The sequence below is a fragment of the Hyperoodon ampullatus genome (genome assembly GCF_949752795.1).
Source record: "Hyperoodon ampullatus genome assembly, chromosome: 3".
Classification (NCBI taxonomy): Eukaryota; Metazoa; Chordata; class Mammalia; order Artiodactyla; family Ziphiidae; genus Hyperoodon; species Hyperoodon ampullatus.
Window position 1 is genome coordinate 46,913,531 of NC_136916.1, and position 22,901 is coordinate 46,936,431.

Genomic DNA, 22,901 nt, shown 5'->3' on the forward strand with positions numbered 1-22,901 from the left:
TGCGGTGCGTGGGCTTCTCATTGCGGTGGCTTCTCTCGTTGTGGAGCACGGACTCTAGGCATGTGGCCTTCAGTAGTTGTGACATGTGGGCTCAGTAGTTGTGGTTCGCAGGCTCTAGAACACAGGCTCGGTAGTTGTGGCGCATGGGCTTAGTTGCTCCACGGCATGTGGGATCTTCCCAGACCAGGGCTCGAACCCGTGTCCCCTGATTCTTAACCACTGTGCCACCAGGGAAGTCCTGATGTATATCTTTTTAATGAATGATTGAATGAATTATGAGTGAGTTCTAAGTTCAGTTTTTACTTTATTTACTTTTATAGGCCTAAAACCCTCAGAGATTTACTGATATTATTGAATAAAGAACTTTTGATAGCAATGAAATAGCAAAGATAGATCTTCGTGAGGGGTTTGTGGGAGAAAGCTTCGGCAGTAAGGTATTAGTGCGTTCTTTTGCTTCTCAGACACGTCACTACATTTTAACATCTGTGAAATTGAGATGTGTATTACAGTCAGTGGCATTTTATAATTACAATGGCTGGGATTGAAGTTGAGTTTTGCTAGAGAGGATTTGTGTTTGCTTTTGCCAAACACCTAGGGGCATTACCGATCTGAGACCACTTTTAAGTTCTGTTTGAGGTGTTTCGAACCACCTGGGTAAGTATGAATTCAGTCTGCAAACTTATGTGAGTACTTGGCTTGTGGTTCTGATTCTCAGGGAAAGTTTTTGTTTTTTTCCTCTTTCTTTACTTGGTTCCAGTGTAACAGTTCCTTTCTGTTGGATGGATTTTTCATTTACCTCTACATTAGGGGTATGTAGTGTCTTGAGTGTTCCCAAACAGGGATCTCCTATTAGACTCCCCATCTTGAGCCTTTTTTTCCCTCATAAAATAATACTCTTTCTTACAATTGATGGCATCTTAGATTCAGTGAAAGACAATAAATATTATTATTAAATTGACACAGAAGCACAGATCAGATATCTGAAGGCCAAACTCCATGTTATGCAGGAGGAATTGGATAATGTTGTATGTGAATGCAATAAAAAGGTAAGTTTTTAAAACCTTTCAGAATAAATGCTGTAATATTCAAAGTCATTTTAGGAGCAGTTTTCAATTTTATTTTAAAAATAGCTTCATTGAAGTATAATTCACAGTTAACTTTTAAATTCAGAAATTTAAATACTGAACTTTATTCTGAGATGTTGAATTTTCACAGAGCTGAAGAATTTTAAATACTTGCTAGCAATTAGAATGCTCTGTATTAGACTTACAAGTGTAAGCTATTAAGTGCAAATAAAACATCTGACTTCCATTTTGAGGATGAAAATAGAATGTAATTCATTTTTCTTAGTGAAATGGGTATAAATATCTCACCAAAGATCATACGAAGCTCCTTTATGTTTTCTGCTTTATGTTTTGATACCAAATCATGTATGTTTTTCCATATAATCTATAATTTCATAACTATAGGAGGATGAAATTCAGGATTTAAAGTCTCAACTGAAAAATTCTGAAGGAGATTATATGAGACAGCAGCGGACAATTAATTTGCAACAGTCTCAAACAGAAAAGTATAAAACTCTTTTTGAAGAAGCAAGCAAAAAATGTGATGGATTACAGCAACAGTTGTCTTCAGTAGAAAGGGTAATAATTTTGCTATTTTTTCCTAATCTAGTGCCAAAGATGCACAAAAACATATAAGTTACATGTTTGCATAGACACCACTTTTCATTGTTTAGTTATTTTGTTGGTGTATGCTAAAAACTCTTCCCCCATTATTAGGAGAGTATTTTTAAACAGCTTTATTGAGATATAATTCACAAACATCTCACCCTTTATACAATTTGGTAGCTTTTAGTGTATTCACAGAGTTGTGCAACCATCACCACTATCAAGTTTAGAACATTTTCATCACCCAAAAAGTCACCCCATGCCCTTTAGCCTCAGTACCTCTACCCTCTTCCCCTAATCTCCTCCAGCCCTAGGCAACTTCTCATTTATTTTCTGTCTTGATAGATTTGCCTATTCTGGACATTTCTGGATATGTAGAATCATACAGTATGTGATACTTAGTAACCAACATTTTTCACTTTAAGTATTGTTTTTAGGGTTCATCAACATTGTAGCATGTATCAGCACTCCATTGCTTTTTATAGAGTAATATTCTTTCTTATAGAGTATATGGATGTAATACATTTTATTTATCTGTTTATCAGTTGATGGACATTTGGGTTGCTTCTAGTTTTGGGCTGTTTTGGATAATGCTGCTGTGAACATTCATGTACAATTTTTTGTGTAGATATATGTTTTTGTTTTTCTTGAGTATATACCTAGGAGTAGAATTGGTAAATTATAACCTTACATTTAACCTTTTGAGGAACTGCAGGCTGTTTTCCAAACCAGCTATACCATTTTTACATTTATACCAGCAGTATATAAGGGTTCCAATTTCTCCACATCCTACCAACACACATTAGATTGGTGGTACCAATCCCCTGTGGATACTGAGGGATGACTCTATACAGTTCTAATATGAATTTTGACAAATGCGTAGCCACATAGCCATCACCGTAATTGAGATACAGAACATTTTCATCATACCAAAAAATTTCTCTGTGAATTTAGTCAAGTCCTCTCCCTACTTCCAACCTCAGGCAACCACTGATCTGTTTTTGATTCTTATATTTTGGCCTTTTCCAGAATGTCATATAAATAGAATTACATCGTAGCTTCCTGAGTCCAATCACTTAGCATAATGCATTTGCGATTCATCCATGTTGTAGTCTGTTCCTTTTTATTGTTGACTGTAACATTGAATGGGTATTCCACATTTTGTTGACCTTCTCATCTGGAAAGAAAAATTAATTATAGTATCTAATAGTCTAAGCCTGTGCTGTCAAAAATGGTAGCCACTAATATGTGGCTAGTCCAACTTGTGACGTGCTGTAAGTGTAAATCAACATCAAATTTTGAAGATTAAATACAAAAAATGATGCAAAATCTCATTAATATTTTAATGGTTACACATTGAAATGATAATATTTTGGATATAGTGGGATAAGTGAAATATAGTAATAAAATTTATTTTATGTATTTCTTCTTAAAGTGACTGCTAGGAAATTTAAAATTACATACATAGTTTGTACTATGTTTCTATTGCTCTAAGAAATAAAGGCAAGTGGTCTAAGAAAAAACAAGCTGTTATATCTGGGAAACAACTGTTTTAATTTGTCACTTTACCATTTGTCATCATCCATCCAAGCTGTGGTCATTTCACTACTCTAGTCCACATAACTTGCCTGCATCTTTGATTCTTTTCTTGTTCTTGGCTCTCATACCCAATCCTGTGTTTTCTTTCTTCTAAATGTTTTCATTCATCTCTTCTTTTCAATTCCCATTGCCACTTCTTGGTTCAGGCTATTATTATCTTACTTCTGAATCCTTCTCACTAGTTATTTTATGTCCTTTCTCTTTTTCTTATCCACGGTATTCTGTACCCTGTCAAAAGATTAATATTCTCAAAGGACCACATTGATTATAACTCTACTTTTATTTGAGCAGAAAAGGAACTAACATTTTTTGAGTGTTACCTGCCAGGTAAAACACATTGTACAAAAGAGAAACTGAGTCTGAGAGGATAAGCAAATTGCCTAAGGTCAAACAGGAATGGCAGAGCAGGATTCAAACTCTGTTTATCTGACTTTGTAAATCACGTAGACTCTTTCTCCAACTCCCCAGAATTAAATAGACTTAAACACACAGCTGTTCTAAAATCTCGTTATTTAGAATTAATATTTGAAACTTTTAGTTCACAGTGAATGTACTAAGGCATTATGACACATTGGCTAGCTGAAGATTTTTATGAAAATTTGCACTGGCTCTGAGCTTCTCAGCTTGAATTCCTATCTACCTACCAGCCAGAGAGGCATAACATAACTCTCCTGGATTATGTGAAACTCAAGATTGAATCTTTCTTGCTAATTCATTTTTTATATCTCTAGAAACAAATCTAGTGTACAGTTCAATGAAATGCAAAACAGAGCTTAAGTAGCTGCTTCCGTAAACCTGCAAAAACCAACTATTAAAACATTGTTATGTATATTAACTTATTTTAGCTGCTGATTCTAACAGATGGAGTCATTTTTAAAATATAAAAACAGAGGGCTTCCCTGGTGGCGCAGGGGTTGAGTCCGCCTGCCGATGCAGGGGACACGGGTTCGTGTCCCCGTCCAGGAAGATCCCACATGCCACGGAGCGGCTAGGCCCGTGAGCCATGGCCACTGAGCCTGCGTGTCCGGAGCCTGTGCTCTGCAACGGGAAAGGCCACAACAGTGAGGGGCCCGTGTACCGCAAAAAATAAAAAAATTTAAAAAGAAAAAAAAACAGAAAGCATTTTACTCCAGCTTTGGATTTTATTTTTCTATCACTCCCCCAAATTTCCTTTGTGTCTCTACCCCATGAATCCCCAGTCTCTAATCATAGCCCCAGGCAGCCACTGATTTGTTTTCCTTGTTATAAAATTTCATATAGATGGAATCCTAAGTATGTACTTCTTTGCATCTGTCTTCTTCAGCATAATGTTGTTGACATTCATCAGTGTTGTTGCTTGTTTTGTGATTCATTCCCTTGTATTGCTGAGTGGTATTTATTTATGGATTTACACATTTCATCTCTTCAACGGTTGATGGGAATTTGAGTTGTTTCCAGCTTTGGACTATAAAAAATAAAGCCACTATGAATTTTCATGTACAAGTTTTTGTGTAGATACATGTTTTTGTGTAGACACATTCAGTATCATTCATGATGTTGATTAAATACCTAGTAGTAGAACTTCTGAGTATTATGGAGAGTATATGTTTAACTTTTTAAGAAACTGTCAAACTGTGTTCTAAAGTGATTGTACCATTTTTCATTCCCATTAGTAATGTACGAGAGTTCCAGTTACTCTATATCCTCACTTAACACTTGATATCGTCAGTCTTTTTAGTATTAGCCACTCTAGAGGGGTAGAAGTAGTATCTCAGTATAGGCTTATTTGTATTTCCCTGATAACTATTGATCTTGAGCATGTTTTCATATGCTTATTGGTTGTTCATATATCTTCTTTTGTTATGTGTATGTTCAAATTTTTTGCCCAATTTAAAAACATTTGGTTGTAGTAATAGTTCTTTATGCTTCCTTATATAGTTTCTTTGCTAGGAAGAATATGTATTCTGAATAGTTTCTCCCAATCTGAATTGACTTTAAAATTTTCTTAACAGTGTCTTTTGAAACCACACAGTGTGTGGTTTTGTGCTTTTTTCATCCTATTTGAGAAGTCTTTGCCCACGAATTTTATTAGTGTATATAAGTCTATTTGGATTTTCTATTACTTTTTGAGTCAGTTTTGGTAATTTATGATTTTCAAGAAATTTTTCTAACTCATCTAAGTAGTCAAATTTATTGGCATAAATTTGAACATAATATTTATTATATTTTTATTTATAATTTTAATATCTGTGATAGTGACCCCATTTCAGTCTTGATATTAATAATTTGTCTCTTCTCTGTTTTATTCTTAATCAGTCTAGTTACATACTTATCAATTTCATTGAACTTCTCAATGATTCAGCATTTGACTTCGTTAGTTTTTCTGTACTGTTTGCCAGTTTTTTATCAGTTTCATTGAACGTTTCAATGATTCAGCATTTGACTTCCTTAGTTTTTCTGTACTGTTTGTCAGTTTTCTGTTTATTGATTTCCAACCTCATCTTTAGCATTTCCTTCATACTTATTTGGGCTTAATTTGCTCTTATTTTTCAGGATTCTTAAAGCAGAAGTTTAGATAATTGATTTTCTACTTCTTTTCTCACATAAGCATTTAAAGCTATAAATTTTCTTCTAAGTGCTGCTTTATCTGCATCCCACAAAATTTGAGACTGTCTTTTTATTTTCATTAAGTTCAAAGTATTTTCTAATTTCCTTCCTGATATTTCTTTTCTTTTATTTAACATCTTTATTGGAGTATAATTGCTTTACAGTGTTGTGTTAGTTTCTGCCATATAACAAAGTGAATCAGCTGTATGTATACATATATCCCCATATCCCCTCCCTCTTGTGTCTCCCTCCCACCCCCCCATCCCATCCCTCTAGGTGGTCACAAAGCACTGAGCTGATCTCCCTGTGCTATGCAGCTGCTTGCCACTAGCTATCTCTTTTACATATGGTAGTGTATATATGTCAGTGCTACTCTCACACTTCGTCCCAGCGTACACTTCCCCCTCCGTGTATCCTCAAGTCCATTCTCTACGTCTGTGTCTTTATTTCTGTCCTGCCCCTAGGTTCATCAGGACCTTTTTTTTTTTTAGATTATAGACGTGTTAGCATACGGTTACTTCACTCTGTATGACAGACTCTAGGTCCATCCACCTCACTACAAATAACTCAATTTCGTTTCTTCTTATGGCTGAGTAATATTCTATTGTATATATGTGCCACATCTTTATCTTTATCCATTCATCTGTCAATGGACACTTAGGTTGCTTCCATGTCCTGGCTATTGTAAATAGTGCTGCAATGAACATTGTGGTACATGAACTCTTTTTGAATTATGGTTTTCTCAAGGTATATGCCCAGTAGTGGGATTGCTGGGTCATATGGTAGTTCTATTTTTAGTTTTTAAGGAACCTCCATACTGTTCTCCATAGTGGCTGTATCATTTACATTCCCACCAACAGTTTAGGAGGGTTCCCTTTTCTCCACACCCTCTCCAGCATTTATTGTTTGTAGATTTTTTTTGATGATGGCCATTCTGACTGGTGTGAGGTGATACCTCACTGTAGTTTTGATTTGCATTTCTCTAATGATTATTGACGTTGAGCATTCTTTCATGTGTTTGTTGGCAATCTGTATATCTTCTTTGGAGAAATGTCTATTTAGGTCTTCTGCCCATTTTTTGATTGGGTTGTTTGTTTTTTTGATATTGAGCTGCATGAGCTCCTTGCAAATTTTGGAGATTAATCCTTTGTCAGTTGCTTCATTTGCAAATATTTTCTCCCTTTTGAGGGTTGTCTTTTCGTCCCGTTTATGGTGAAACACTATTTTAAAAAATCTCTGATAATACTCTCTTCCAAAGTCTACTTTGTCTAACATTAGCGTAGTAATTGCAGTTTTGTTCTCAGTGTTTGTGTGGTATATCTTTTTTTAAAATTAATTTTTGGTGGATTATAGTTGATTTACGATGTTGTGTTAGTTTCTGCTGTACAGCAAAGTGAATCAGTTATACATATACATAAAACCATTCTTTTTTAGATTCTATTCCATATAGGTCATTACAAAGTATTGAGTAGAGTTCCCTGGGCTATATGGTAGGTTCTTCTTACTTATCTATTTTATATATATTAGTGTGTATATGTCAATCCCAATCTCCCACTTTATCCGTCCTGCCCCCTCTCCCCCTTGATAACCATAAGTTTGTTTTCTACATCTCTGACTCTATTTCTGTTTTGTAAATAGGTTCATTTGTACCATTTTTTTAGATTCCATATGTAAGCGATATCATATGATATTTGTCTTTCTCTGTCTGACTTACTTCACTCAGTATGACAATCTCTAGGTCCATCCATGTTGCTGCAAATGGCATTATTTTGATCTTTCTTATGGCTGAGTAATATTTCATTGTATATGTATATTACATCTTCTTTATCCATTCCTCCTTCAACAGACAGTTAGCCATGTCCTGGCTGCTGTAATGGTGCTGCAGTGAACATTGGGGTAAATGTATATCTTTTCAAATTATGGTTTTCTCTGGATATATGCTCAAGAGTGGGATTGCTAGATCATATGGTAGCTCTATTTTTAATTTTTAAGGAAACTCCATACTGTTCTCCATAGTGGATGTACTAACTTACCTTCCCACCAACTGTGTAGGAGGGTTCCCTTTTCACCATACCCTTCCCAGCATTTATTTTTGTACATTTTTTGTTGATGGCCATACTGACTGATGAGAAGTGATACCTCACTGTATTTTTGATTTGCATTTCTCTAATAATTAGTGATTTTGAGCATCTTTTCATGTACCTCTTGGGCATCTGTATCTCTTCCTTGGTGAAATGTCTGTTTATATCTGCCCATTTTCTGATTGGGTTGTTTGTTTTTTTGATAATGAGCTGTATGGGCTGTTTGTTTATTTTGGAGATTAATCTCTTGTCCATCACTTCATTTGCATCAATTTTCTCCCATTCTGTGGGTTGTCTTTTCATTTTGTTTATGGTTTCCTTTGCTGTGCAAAAGTTTTTAAGTTTAATTAGGTCCAATTTGTTTATTTGGGGTTTTATTTTCATTAATCTAGGAGGTGAATCAAAAAAGATCTTGCGGGGCTTCCCTGGTGGCGCAGTGGTTGAGAGTCCACCTGCTGATGCAGGGGACATGGGTTCGTGCCCCAGTCTGGGAAGATCCCACATGCCGCGGAGCGTCTGGGCCCGTGAGCCATGGCCGCTGAGCCTGCGCGTCCGGAGCCTGTGCTCCGCAACGGGAGAGGCCACAACAGTGAGAGGCCCGCGTACCACAAAAAAAAAAAAAAAAAAAAAAAAAAAAAGATCTTGCTATGATTTATGTCAAAGAGTGTTCTTCCTATGTTTTCTTCTAAGAATTTTATGGTATCCAGTCTTACATTTAGACCTTTAATCCATTTTGAGTTTATTTTTGTGTATGGTGTTAGAGAATGTTCTAATTTCATCTTTTACATGTAGCTGTCCAGTTTTCCCAGCACCACTTATTGAAGAGACTGTCTTTTGTCCATTGTATATTCTTGCCTCCTTTGTTATAGTTTAGGAGACCATAGGTGCATGGGTTTATCTCTGGACTTTCTATCACAACCCCAGCAAAGAGAGCCCCTGCTTCCCCACAGCTCCAGCAGGAGTCTTGAGGTTGATTCCCATTAGTTTGTCCCCAAACCAATTACTTTAGCTTTGTGGACTCAGCACTGGACAAGCTTTGGTGAGGTGTTGAGCTCTGGACATGGGAACAGAGGGGGGTGGAAAATGAAGTCCATCCCTCCAAGTCACATGGACTGAGAGTGGCTAAGGGTTGGGTCCCCAAAGAAGAAAAGAGGATCTATTATCTAGAAAAACAACCTGTCCTGAACCTACCATTCTTAGGAAGAAACTAGAACTTGGTCTCTTGGTACAACTCAGACCAGGTAAATGCAGGTGAAAGTATCCAACCCAGAGCGATCCATTCACCCATAGTTGGTGACATCCGTCTGCAGGCTTACTCTCTTATCTTCATCATGTCATGGATAAATGATGCTTTTGTGCACTGACCTTGATCTGTTAGACAAGTTCCCCCAACCTGTTGCTCAACCCAAGGGTACTGCTTAGGCCAACCCTCTCTATGGGGTGTTCCCAGGAATGCAACAATGGTCCCTTTATCTGTATTCCTGTTTTTGTGCTAGTACCATACTGTTTTGATTAGTGTGGCTTTGTAGTATAGTCTCAAGTGAGGAGCCTGTTTCCTACAGCCCCATTTTCCTTTTTCAACATTGCTTTGGCTATTCGTTGTCTTTTATGTTTCCATACAAATTGTAAAATTATTTGTTCTAATTCTGTAAAAAATGCTCTGTAAAGAATCAGTGACAATGTTGATTCTTCCAATCCAAGAACATGGTATATCTCTCCATCTGTTTGTGCTATCTTTGATTTCTTTCATCCGTATATTATAGTTTTTGGAGTACACGTCTTTTGCCTCCTTAGGTAGGTTTATTCCTAGGTATTTTATTCTTTTGGATGCCGTGGTAAATGGGATTTTTTTCTTTAATTTCTCTTTCTGATCTTTCGTTGTTAGTGTATAGGAGTGCAAGAGATTTCTGTGTATTAATTTTGTATCCTGCAACTTTACTGAATTCATTGATGAGCTCTAGTAGTTTTCTGGTAGCATCTTTAGGATTTTCTATGTATAGTATCATGTCATCTGCAAACAGTGACAGTTTTACTTCTTCTTTTCCAATTGAATTCCTTTTATTTCTTCTTCTTTTCTGATTGCCATGGCTAGGATTTCCAAAATTGGAATAAAAGTGGTTGAAAGTGGACATCCTTGTCTTGTTCCTGATCATGTTGAATAAAAGTGGTGAGAGTGGACATCCTTTTCTTGTTCCTGATTTTAGAGGAAATGCTTTCAGATTTTCACTGTTAAGAATGATGTTTGGGGCTTCCCTGGTGGCGCAGTGGTTAAGAGTCCGCCTGCCAATGCAGGGGACGCGGATTTGTGCCCCAGTCCGGGAAGATCCCACATGCCGTGGAGCGGCTGGGCCCGTGAGCCATGGCCGCTGAGCCTGCGCGTCTGGAGCCTGTGCTCCGCAACGGGAGAGGCCACAACAGTGTGAGGCCCACGTACCGCAAAAAAAAAAAAAAAAAAAAAAGAATGATGTTTGTGTGGATTTGTCATATATGGCCTTTATTATGTTGAGGTAGGTTTCCTCTGTGCCCACTTTCTGGAGAGTTTTTTATCATAAATGTGTGTTGGATTTTGTCAAAAGCTTTTTCTGCATCTATTGAGATGATCATATTGTTTTTATTCTTCAGTTTGTTAATGTGGTATATCTCATTGATTGATTTACATATGTTGACGAATCCTTACATCACTGGAATAAATCCCACTTGATCATGGTGTATGATCCTTTTAATGTGTTGTTGGATTTGGTTTGCTAGTATTTTGTTGAGGATTTTCGCGTCTATGTTCATCACTGATATTAGCCTATAATTTTCTTTTTTGGTGGTATCTTTGTTTGGTTTTGGTATCAGGGTGATGGTGGCCTTGTAGAATGAGCTTGAGAATGTTTCTTCCTCTGCCATTTTTTGGAAGAGTTTCAGAAGGATAGGTGTTAACTCTTCTCTAAATGTTTGATAGAGTTTGCCTGTGAAGCCATCTCGTCCTGAACTTTTGTTTGTTGGAAGATTTTTAATCACAGTTTCAATTTCAGTACTTGTGATTGATTTGTTTATATTTTCTATTTCTTCTGGGTTCAGTCTTGGAAAGTTATACCTTCTAAGAATTTTTCCAGTTCTCCTAGGTTGTCCATTTTATTGGCGTATAATTGCTTGTAGTAGTCTCTTGTGATCCTTTGTATTTCTGTCGTGTCCGTTGTAACTTCTTTTTTATTCTAATTTTTTTGATTTGGGTCCTCTCCCTTTTTTTCTTAATGAGTCTGGCTAAAGGTTTATCAATTTGGTTTATCTTCTCAAAGAACCAGCTTTTAGTTTCATTGATCTTTGCTGTTGTTTTTTTTTTTCCTTTCTATTTCATTGATTTCTGCTCTGATCTTTCTGATTTTCCTTTTACTAACTTTAGGTTTTGTTTGTTCTTCTTTCTCTAGTTGCTTTAGGTGTAACGTTAGGTTGTTTATTTGAGACTTTTCTTGTTTCCTGAGGTAGGATTGTATTGTGATAAACTTCCCTCTTAGAACTGCTTTTGCTGTGTCCCATAGGTTTTGGATTGTTGTGTTTTCGTTGTCATTGCCTCTAGATACTTTTTATTTCCGTTTTGATTTTTTCAGTGATCCATTGGTTGTTTAGTAACATATTGTTTAGCATCCATGTGTTTGTGTTTTTTACAGTTTTTTCCCTCTAATTGATTTCTAATCTCAAAGCATTGTGGTCGGAAAAGATGCTTGATATGATTTCGGTTTTCTTAAATTTACCGAGACTTGATTTGTGGCCCATGATGTGCTCTATCCTGGATAATGTTCCATGTGTACTTGAGAAGAAGTGTATTCTGCTGCTTTCGGATGGAATGACCTATAAATATCAATTAAGTCTATCTAGTCTAATGTGTCACTTATGGCTTGTGTTTTCCTTATTAATTTTCTGTCTGGATGATCTGTCCACTTGTATAACTGGTGTGTTAAAGTCTCCCACTGTGATTGTGTTACTGTCGATTTCCCCTTCTAAGGCTGTTAGCATTTGCCTTGTATATTGATGTGCTCCTATGTTGAATGCATAGATATTTACAATTGTTATATCTTCTTCCTGGATTGATCCTTTGGTCATTATGTAGTGTCCTTCCTTGTCTCTTGTAATAGTCTTTAATTTAAAGTCTATTTTGTCTGATATGAATATTGCTACTTCAGCTTTCTTTTGATTTCCATTTGCTTGCAATATCTTTTTCCATCCCCTTACTTTCAGTCTGTATGTTTCCCTAGAGTTGAAGTGTGTCTCTTATAGACAGCATATTTACGGGTCTTGTTTTTGTATCTATTCAGCTAGTCTGTGTCTTTTGGTTGTGGCATTTAGTCCATTTACATTTAAGGGATATCGATATGTATGTTCCTATTGCCAGTTTCTTAATTATTGTGGGTTTGCTTTTGTCGGTCTTTTTTCTTCCCTTCCTCTTTTGTTCTTTTCTCTTGTGGTTTGATGACCATCTTTAGTGTTGTGTTTACATTTCTGTTCCTTTTTTGTGTGTGTATCTATTGTAGTTTTGGGTTTGTTGTTCCCATGAGGTTTTGATATAGCAGTCTATATATGTACAAGGTTGTTTTAAGTTGCTGGTCTCTTTCCCCTCTAGAGAAGTTCCTTTAGCATTTATTGTAAAGCTGGTTTGGTGATGCTGAATTCTCTTAGCTTTTGCTTGTCTGTAAAGCTTTTGATTTCTCTGTCGAATCTGAATGAGAACCTTGCTGGGTAGTGTATTTTTGGTTGTAGGTTTTTCCCTTTCATTGCTTTAAGTATATCATTCCACTCCCTTGAGACCTGCATAGTTTCTGCTGAAAAATCAGTTGCTTATCTTCTGGGGATTTTCTTTTTTTTTTTTTTTTTTTGCGGTATGTGGGCCTCTCACTGTTGTGGCCTCTCCCGTTGCGGAGCACAGGCTCCGGACACGCAGGCTCAATGGCCATGGCTCATGGGCCAAGCCGCTCCGCGGCATGTGGGATCCTCCCAGACCGGGGCACGAACCCGTGTCCCCTGCATCGGCAGGCGGACTCTCAACCACTGCGCCACCAGGGAAGCCCTTCTGGGGATTTTCTTGTATGTTAAATGTTGCTTTTCTCTTGTTGCTTTCGATATTTTTTCTTTGTCTTTAATTTTTGTCAGTTTGATTAATATGTGTCTAAGCATGTTCCTCCTTGGGTTCATCTTGTATGTGATTATCTGCACTCCCTGGAGTTGAATGATTGTTTACATTCTCATGTTAGGGAAGTTTCAGCTATAATATCTTCAGATATTTTCTCAGACCCTTTCTCTTTCTCTTTTCCTTCTGGGATCCTATAATGCGAATGCTGGTGCATTTAATATTGTCCCAGAGGTCTCTGATACTGTCCTCATTTCTTCTCATTCTTTTTTCTTTGTTCTGTGGTAGTGATTTCCACCATTCTGTCTTCCAGGTCACTTATTCATTCTTCTTCCTCAATTATTCTCCTGTTGATTCCTTCTAGTGTATTTTTTTTTCAGTTATTGTATTGTTCATCTCTGTTTGTTCTTTAACTCTTCTAGCTCTTTGTTAAACATTTCTTTTATATTTTTGATCTGTGCCTCCATTCTTTTTTCCAGATTTTGTATCATCCTTACTATCATTACTCTGAATTCTTTTTCAGGTAGATTGCCTATCTCCTCTTCACTTAGTTGTTCTTGTGGGTTTTTATCTTGTTCCTTCGTTTGCAACATATTTCTCTGTCATCTCATTTTCTAGCTTTTTGTGTTTGGGGTCTCCTTTCCACAGGCTGCAGGATCGTAGTTCTGCTTGCTCTTGGTGTCTGCCCCCTGGTGGGTGAGGTTGGCCCAGGGGCTCATGCAAGCTTCCTGGTGGGAGGGACTGGTGCCTGCCATTTGATGGGTGGAGCTGGGTGGGTCTTTTCTCTCTGGTGTGCAGGGCTGTGTCAAAGGGTGAGTTTTGAGGTGGCTGTGAGCTCAGTACAACTTTAGGCAGCCTTTCTTCTGATGGGTGGGTCTGTGTTCCTATCTTGATGGTTGTTTGGCCCTAGGCTTCCCAGCACTGGAGCCTGCAGGTTGTGGGGTGGGGCTGGGTCATGGTGCCAAAATGTGGACCTTCAGGAGATCTCACTCTGATCAGTATCCCTGCAGCTTCTGCTGCCAGTGTCCTTGCCCTCACAGTGAGCTATAGTTGACCTTTGCCCCTCCAGGAGACCCTCAAAGACCCCTATCTAGGTGTAGCCATGTTCCTCTGGAAATACTGCTTTATGCTGGGTCCCAGTGCACGTGAGACCTTGTGTGCATCCTCCAAGAGTGGAATCTTTTTCCTCCAGCCCTGTGGAGCTCCTGCACTCAAGCACTGCTGGCATTGAAGCCTAAATGCTCTGGGCGGTTCTTCTGCCAAAGGCCAGACCCTCAGACTATCTTGTAGGGCCATTTTATGTGGGAACGTCCCTGTGTAGCCTGCGTGGTTTAATATTTTTTGGTGTGAGGGCTGTTTTTAGTGTGAATGTCTGCCGCCTCTTTCCTCACTGTATGTTGGCCATTGTCCCCTTTATAGGAGGTGTGACTGATGTTGTGGTGACCAGAGCCTGCACTGGATATTGAGCAGAGCCTCCCCTTTGCTCTGTGGTTGTCACTGCCGAGTCAGAGGTGGGGTCTTCTCCATAGTTGTTGGATTAGAGACCCCAGATCTATTTCTTGGCTGTGTTTCTGGTCTGTGGTGTGAGGTTGGAGGGATTGGAGCACTCACATTGGGAGGGAAGCCACTGAGTATTCCTCCTCTGGAGCTATTCACCTGTGGTGTGCTCTGTTATGTCACCTTTCACCTGTTGTTCAAGCTGTCATATTACACTGTTGTTGGCACTGCTCTCGGCTCCACCTTAACTGTGGGTATGCTGGCAATTGGCCTGGTGTCTCTCAGATGTTGTTTTCACCAGGCCACCAGTGTAGATCCACTGAAGTCAGGTCCCAGGATTGCAGTAATTATGGATCTGGACCCTCTGTGGGTGCTGTGGGGGCAACTCAGACTCTGGCCTGGCCCAACCCCCATGTGTATGTGCCTGCATAGTCTACAGCTGCTAAAGGTAGACCCGTCTTGGCTGCAGGAGCACTCGTCGTCCATTGAGATGTTCCGTAGCCACTGAGTTTACAAAGTCAGTCGCAGTGGTGTCAATTTATGGTTTGCCCAGCTGTGAGGAGAGATTTCAGCTTTTCTTCCTTAGTTGCATGGCCCCTGGGGCTCAGCTGTGGTTTCAGCCCCACCTCTGCATGTGGGCCACCCACAGGGGTCTGTTTCTGAGGCTGCCCCAGAGTACACGAGTCCGCCCTGGTGAGGAGGGGCATGGAGGTGGTGGCAGCCAGGGTCACTGGAGCCCTGGTGGGGACAGGGCACACAGGGGATCCAGCGGCTGCAGGCTCAAGAGAGCCAGCCCCAGCGGGGGCCCTTCCTAGTGCCTGGGGAGGCAGGGGCTGGCACGTGGGGAGAGAGGCTGCAAATGGCTCTTCCCCTTGTGTGTCACTCAACAGTGGCTCTTTGCTTCTGTGGCGGTTTGCACTTCTTCCACAAGCATTCCCAGTTGTGGATTTCCTCACTCCTGTCCTCTCAGGCTGCCTCCTTGCAGCCAACAGCAGTCCTCTCCCCAAGTTTGCTTTTCAAACCCCACCACGGCCACACCAACCCAACCCATGGCCACACCAGTAGACACATGTCTCAGGCAGGGCATGCAGGGCTGTGGCATGGACCCTCTGTGTAGGTCTCACTCTGTCCTGCCTGCCACAGATCGGTTGCTGCGCTCTCCTCTGATAGGCCCTAAGGCTCCCCTTCTGTCCCATCTGATCTCCTCGCCAGTGAGGGGGCTTCCCTGGATGTGATAACCTCTTCTTTCTTTCAGCACCCCCCCTCAGGGGTGCAGGTTCTGTCCCACTTCCTCTCCTCTTCCTTTTCTCTTCTTTCTTTCATCCTACCTGGTTATGTGGGAATCTTTCTTGTCCTTTTAGGTGTCTGAGCTCTTCTGCTAGTGTTCAGCTGGTGCTCTGTGAGAATCATTCCATTTGTAAATGTATTCTTGATGCCTTTGTGGGGATAGATGAACTCCACGTCCTCCTGCTCCTCCATCATCTTGACTCTCTTTTGTCATCTTTTTACTTTTAATCTGTCTCTGTACTGAAAATGGGTTTGTTATAGAACCCATATAATTGGTTTTTGCTTCTCTATCCACTCTGACAGTCTTTGTCTCTTACTGGAACGTTCAGTCCATTTACATTAAAGCAGTTTTTGATGTTTGGATTTAAACCTACTATTTTCCTATTTGTTTTACTCTTTTTCCCAACTGTTAACTTTGTTATGTTTTCCTCCTTTGAATTGAATATTTTTTAGTATTCCATTTTTTCCCTCTGCTATTAGCTGTCTTAAATCTAGTCTTAGATTTAACCTTAAATCTAGTCTTAGATTTAAGGTTTACAATATACATATTTAACATATCACAGTCTACCTTCAAATCATGTTATACTATTTCATGTATAATATAACACTCTCATACTCCGTCTGCTTCTTTTGTGGTCATACCTTTATTATTATTTTTTTTTTTTTTCTTTTGCGGTACGTGGGCCTCTCACTGTTGTGGCCTCTCCCGTTGCGGAGCACAGGCTCCGGACGTGCAGGCTCAGCGGCCATGGCTCACGGGCCCAGCCGCTCCACAGCACGTGGGATCTTCCCGGTCCGGGGCACGAACCCATGTCCCCTGCATCGGCAGGTGGACTCTCAACCACTGCGCCACCAGGGAAGCCCCATACCTTTATTTTTAAAGGTCATACATCACACAATATTTTTTTCTTTAAACAGTTATATTTTAAAGAGATGAAGATATTTGCCATTTCTTGTATTCTTCATTCTTCAGATCTGTTTTCCATACTTCTGCTTGATATACCTACCCTTTCAATTTTTGTGGTACCAGTTTGCTAGTCATTAATTCTCTGTTTTTGTTTCTCTGAAAAAGAATATTTTCCTTACTTAAAAAAAAACTTTTTATTTTGAAATGATTATCAATTCACATGAAGTTGCAAAAATAGTACCTCTAGAGAGGTCCTGTGTATCCTTCAGTTTCCCTCAATGGTAACATCTAACATAACTATAGTCTAGTATTAAAACCAGGAAACTGACATTGGTACAATCCACAGACATTATTCAGATTTCACCAGTTTTGTATGCACTCATGTGTTTTTGAGTCCTTTAATTTTTGAAGGGTATTTTTCACTAGGTATAGAATTGTCAATTGACTGTTTTTGTTTTTTGTTTTCTTTCATTAGTTGTCCTCCCTTTGTCTTCTGTGTTGTATAGTTTCTGACTAAAAGTCCACATAACTTCTCTTTCTACTTTTGGATGTAATGTGTCTTTTTTCTCTGCTTTTAAGATATTCTCTTTGTTAGTGGTTTTCAGCAATTTCATAATGATGTGCTTTCTCAGTTTTGTGTGCGGAGTGTATTTATTCTGCCTGAAGTTTGTTGAGCTTTTTGAATCTGTGGGTCTATTGTTTTCATCACATTTGGAAAATTTTGGTCATTATTTCTTCAAATGTTTTTCCTGTACTCCCTATCTCCCTCCCCAACCTGAGAGTCCAATTATGCTTCTGTTAGACTACTTGATATTTTCACATTGATAATATCTGTGATATTAGGTTACTTATGAGCTGTTTTCAGCCTTTTTTCTTATATTCTTTATTTGGATAGATTCTATTGCTATGTCTTCAGTAGGTTACTGATCTTTTCTTTGTAGTGTCTAGTATGCCCCTATTCTTAAGCAGAGAGATGTTCATTTTGATATATTATACATCTATAGATGTTCCATTTGATTCTCCTTTATAGCTTCAGCTTATTTTCTCATTATATTAATGTTTTGCTTTAATCACTTATGTATAATTAAAATAGCTGTTTTGACAGCCTTGTTCACTGTACCCATTATATTTCTCATTTATGGGTTTGTTTCTATTGACTGATTATTTTTCTCCTGGATATCAGTTACATTTCCCTGCTTCTTGGCTTGGTTAGTGATTTTTTACCAGATGCTAGACACTGAATATTATATTGTTGAGCATTTCTCTTTAGTGTGCTTTTTGAAGACAGTGTTGGATTTTGACATGTAGTTATTTGCCAGTTTAATCACTTTGAGACCTGTTTTTAAGTTTTGCTAGAGTGTGTCTAGAGCAGCCTTCAGGAATAGTTCAGCTCTACCCTTAAGTCTTCCCCTAAAGAGACCTTTCAGGATCTCCACCAAATGTCCCTGATGATCACTGAGGATTGTCATTCTGGATGATTAGACCTCAGATGTCTTCCTGCCCTGTGTGAGCTATGGGAATTGTTCTATTTACAATTGTTCTAATTGTGCTTTATCTGGCCTTCTTGAATTTTCATGTATTTAGGCATAGCCTAATAGACTCAAGGGATTTCCTGTGTAGATTCCTGAAGCTCTCTCCTAGTGTAGTTCCTCCTTACTTGAACCTTCACACAAATTCCCAGCTGCCTCTGTCTCCTCCAGCTGTGTTCTGTTTCCTCAACTCAGTGGACCTCTGGGCTCTGTTTGTATTTTCTCTTCCCTGTAGCCTCAGTGTGGATATTGCCTCCCAGAAGAATGCTAGGGTGATTGTAGGACTTATTTGTTTCCCTTTTCTCAGGAATCACAACCCTACTGTTTTCCAGTATTTCTAAACATATCTTAATCATTTTTTCTAGTTGTTTACAGTGTATTTTTGTGTCATGTGTTTATTATTTCTTCATGGCCGGAAGACTTAATCTCATTTTTGTTTTGTTTTTTGGTTAACTTAAAGTTATTGGTGCACTCCACAAGTTTCTCTGATCATGGATTTGTCATATTAACACTCTTATTAACATCAGTAACTCACCTTCTTTAAAAAAAATGTCTGCCCTCTTGTTATCTTGCTCCAGGTAAAATTGATCTCTGTGTCATTTCCTAAAACTGCTTTGTTCTTTTCTGCTTTCATAGTAAAAACTCTTCAAAAGCATTTTCTCACCTTCTTCATTTCCTTATATTGTAAAGAAAACTTTTTTCATTTTTGCCTGTATTTATCCTGCAAAATCATGATATGAATGTACCTTATCTTTGTTTAATATTGTATATATATCATATACATATAAGAGTTATATATTCTCATTTTTATATATTTTATTACATAGCTCTACCCCTTCCCTCATATTCTTTATTTCCTTCTTCTCCAGCTTAGGTTCCATACACAACTTAATTAGCCATTGAATATATTCTTAATTTCCCTGCCAGTGTAGTGCATGGCAAAACCCAACCTAATTTCCCCCATACTGCTTGTCTATATGGCTGGACAAAAATACACAGCCAAGTGGATTGGTCCTACTTTAACTTATTTACAAATATCAAGTGTAATGCTATTTTCCTCTCCTACTTTCTGAGAAGGTAGTCCCCCCTCCCACTTTCAGAGGTGATTATTAAACAGGTTATTTTTTCTCCTCATGTTTCCAATACCTCTTCCAACATTACCATTCTCAGTTCACAACTTCCCCCTATTTTACTAAGAAAACAGTAAATTTTACATCAGTCTCTTGGCCTTTGTACCCATCTACTCTTCTTTCCCCCTCATTACCATGGATTACTATCTCTTCTATCTAAAGCTGATCACCTCACTGTGCACTGGATCCCGTAGTCTGTCTTACTCAAGCACTTTGCTCCTACAATTATCCTGTTTTCCATTCTCTTGCAAAAATCAAATTTACTCTATCTATGAAATTATTTGCATTAGCATACAAACATGCCACAGGATCTCCAATATATATATTTTAAAACCTCCATAGATCTCATATGTACCTCTGGCCCTGTATCATTACTCTCCTTTATAGCAAAGCTTCTTAAAATAGTTGTCTCTATTCAATTTATCTATTCCTCACTTGCCATTCTCTCGAAACTACAACAGTTAGGCTTCTATCTCTACTCTGCCTCTGAAACCATTCTTAACAAGGTCACTAGTAATCCACATTGCCAGTTCTAGTCAGTTATTATTCCTCATAGTAATTTATATCTCAGCAATATTTGACATAGTTGATTTCTCCCTCCTTGAAACACTTGATTTGGCTTCTGGAGCATCACACTCGTAATTTTCTTCCTTGTTTTCCTGACCTTTCTATGTTGGAGTGTCCAAGGCTCAGTCCTTGGCTCTCTTCTGTCTACATCCAATTCTGAGATGCACTCGTTCATTTCCATGGCTTTATGTACCATCTATGTGTTGATCACTCTCACATTTCTACTTCTTGCTAGGATCTTTCTTTGAGCTCCAGACTCTTATTAACATCTTGCTTCCAACTTGATATCAGTACTTGGTATGTTAAACATCCTGTGTCCTAAAGAGGGAGCTCTTGCTTCCCTGCTCTCTGCAGACCTTCTCCTTTTCTCCTCTCAGTAAAAACATTGAGTTATTTAGGCCAAAATCCAAGAGTCATCTTGAATCTTCTCTTTCCTCACACCATCATCCAGTCCATCAACAAGTCCTGCCAATTCTGTCTTCAAAATACATGGAATTAACTACTTCTCAAAAACTCATTACTCCCACCCAAGCCCAAGCTACTGTGTTTCACTTATACTATTCTAATGACCTCCTAGATTTCCTACACTCAATAGCAATACCACAATAGCTAGAGTACAGTTGACCCTTGAACAGCCTGGGGTCTAGGGGCGCCGATCCTCTGAACAATCTAAAATTCCCATATAATTTATAGTTGGCCCTCTGTATCCCCAGTTCCTATGTACCTGTGGTTCCACATCTGCAGATTCAACCAACTGTGGATCGTGTATTACTGTAGTATTTACTATTGAAAAATTTCTGTGTGTAAGTGGACCCACATAGTTGAAACCCATGTTGGTTCAACTGCAATCCTTAAAAAAACTTAGGATAAAACACACACACACACACACACACACTGACTAAAAACCCTCCAAAGACTTTCCATGTCATTCAGAATAAAATCCAAACTATGAGGCAGGGTTTACAAGGTCCACCTAAGGTCACCCTGGGTGTTTCTGCAATCTCGAGACCTAACACTGCCTGTGTCACTGAGCTGAAGCCACACTGACCATGTAGGAGATCTTTGAATATATTAAATGCATTCCAGCCTCAGGGTCTTTGTCTTCTTTGTTCCACCAGATCTATACATGAATCATTCCCTCATTTGGAAGCCTTTCCCTAACCACTGTATTTTAAATAATTATGTCCCTCCCACATTGCTCTGTCCTCTTTTTTTTCCTTCTTCCTTTTTTTTGGAAGGGGTGGTGGTGCTTCACTGCACGGCTTGTGGGATCTTAGTTCCCTGACTAGGGATCAAACCAAGCCCAGCAGTGGAAGCACAGAGTCCTAACCACTGGACTGCCAGGGAATTCCCTACTCAGTTCTCTTACACTTTCTTTTTCTTCATAGCCCTTATCACTGTCAGATGTTACATACAGGTGTGTATATATGTATGTGTTTATCATCTGTCTCTTCCTCTAGAGTGCAAGCTTTATTAGAGGAGAACTTTGGTTAATTGTCATGTGCCCATCATGTAGAATAGTACCTGGCAGCGTAGTAAGTGCTTGATAAATGTGGTGAATAAGTAAAACCTATTAGGCATAGATATTACTACTCCCAATTTCAGATGTAGAAACTGAATCTACCACAGCTGGCAGGTTTTTTGATTCCAAGTTTATTGCTTTTTGAACCTCAGCCACTTGTTTCTGGAACCTTATCTGATTGTTTATTTGTCCTCATCTGATTTCTCCTCATCAGAAATACTATGGTTGTTTTTGTTACTCTTTAAGTATTTGCTACATTTGTTTTGTACTGTTACTGATGCATACCTCTTTCTCGCGCTATCCCAGTACCTTATGAATGCTTTAAAAATTATGGGAGAATCACAAATTATTTCTTCTTAGATCTCTTAGTATTTGAGTTTTAAACTTAGACTTGATTTTCTTTAAGCTATCCAGCTTTTTCTTTTAAAACTAATGTGAAATTCAGGATTTGAGATTTTTCATAAAAATGTTCTCTAGCAACCTGTAAACTTCTTAATTTGGGAGGTAATAATAGATTTGCTTTAGGAGAGAGTTTTCATCCTAAAAATACTCAATATTGGTATCTTGTCTGCACTTTGTAAAAAGTACTGAAGTATGATTGAAAACAGAAGTGTTTTCAAGTTTTTGTTAAGATTATCCCTTTCTTAATGGATTTTCTCGTATAGGAAAATTTTATTTCCTACTTTACTATTCTTCTGACTATCCTTTTTCTTTTTCACTTTTCCCAAGAAGTGGGGCACTATTGATTCAGCAGTAGGGGAACATCATGTGGTAAAGAAAGGTTTTCTTTTTTCTATGAAGTAGGTTACAGAGTCACTAGCAGGAAAGAGAAGGGCAAAGATTCATTTCCATATTCTTGTGAGAAGAGGCTGGAATGAGGCAGCAAGAATTGTGCCTTGGTAGCTAATGAGAGTCTCTGCCTTTTCCGTGTGAACAGTGAGAGAAATCAGGCTGCTCTTAGTGTAGCTACCACCCACAAAGCTGTGAAGAAGGCTGGTGAGAGCAGATGGTATCCAGGCACAGTTTGATTTGTGTAGAAACCTGCATAAAGAGCAGCATGTGTTTTGTTTTGTTTTGTTTTCCCCTTAATTACTCAGAGCCAGGGAGATCAGTGTTCAAATAAAACATAGTGATACAGCCAGGAGAAAAAATTATAAAAGAAGAAAACAGACAACTACGTTGTTAACTGCATCATTTCAATTCCATGATATTTACTGAGAGTGTCTGCTTTGTATAATGCTCTGTACCAGGCATTGTAGGACATGCAAAGAAGAGTGAGTTAAATATTACAAAATAAATTCAGTTCAGTAAACATGTCATTAGTGCCTTTTATATGCTGCTGAAGTGCTGGGAATATAGAAATTAAAGTAGTTCTATCCTTAAGGAGCTTACAATATAGTGGGGGAAATGAAGTAAATG

General features: G+C 38.5%; 1 protein-coding gene across 2 annotated transcripts in view; it reads left to right on the forward strand.

Moving 5' to 3' along the window:
- The window catches only part of TEX9 (testis expressed 9), a gene marked incomplete at its 5' end in the record, with an annotated part of 201,408 nt that overhangs the window by 147,860 nt on the left and 30,647 nt on the right, over window positions 1–22,901 (forward strand). For both annotated transcript variants that reach the window (XM_079698779.1, XM_079698780.1), the window contains 2 exons: window positions 964–1,046; window positions 1,470–1,643. In XM_079698779.1, coding sequence (XP_079554905.1) covers window positions 964–1,046; window positions 1,470–1,643 — 257 coding nt within the window. The remainder of the gene's footprint in view (window positions 1–963; window positions 1,047–1,469; window positions 1,644–22,901) is intronic.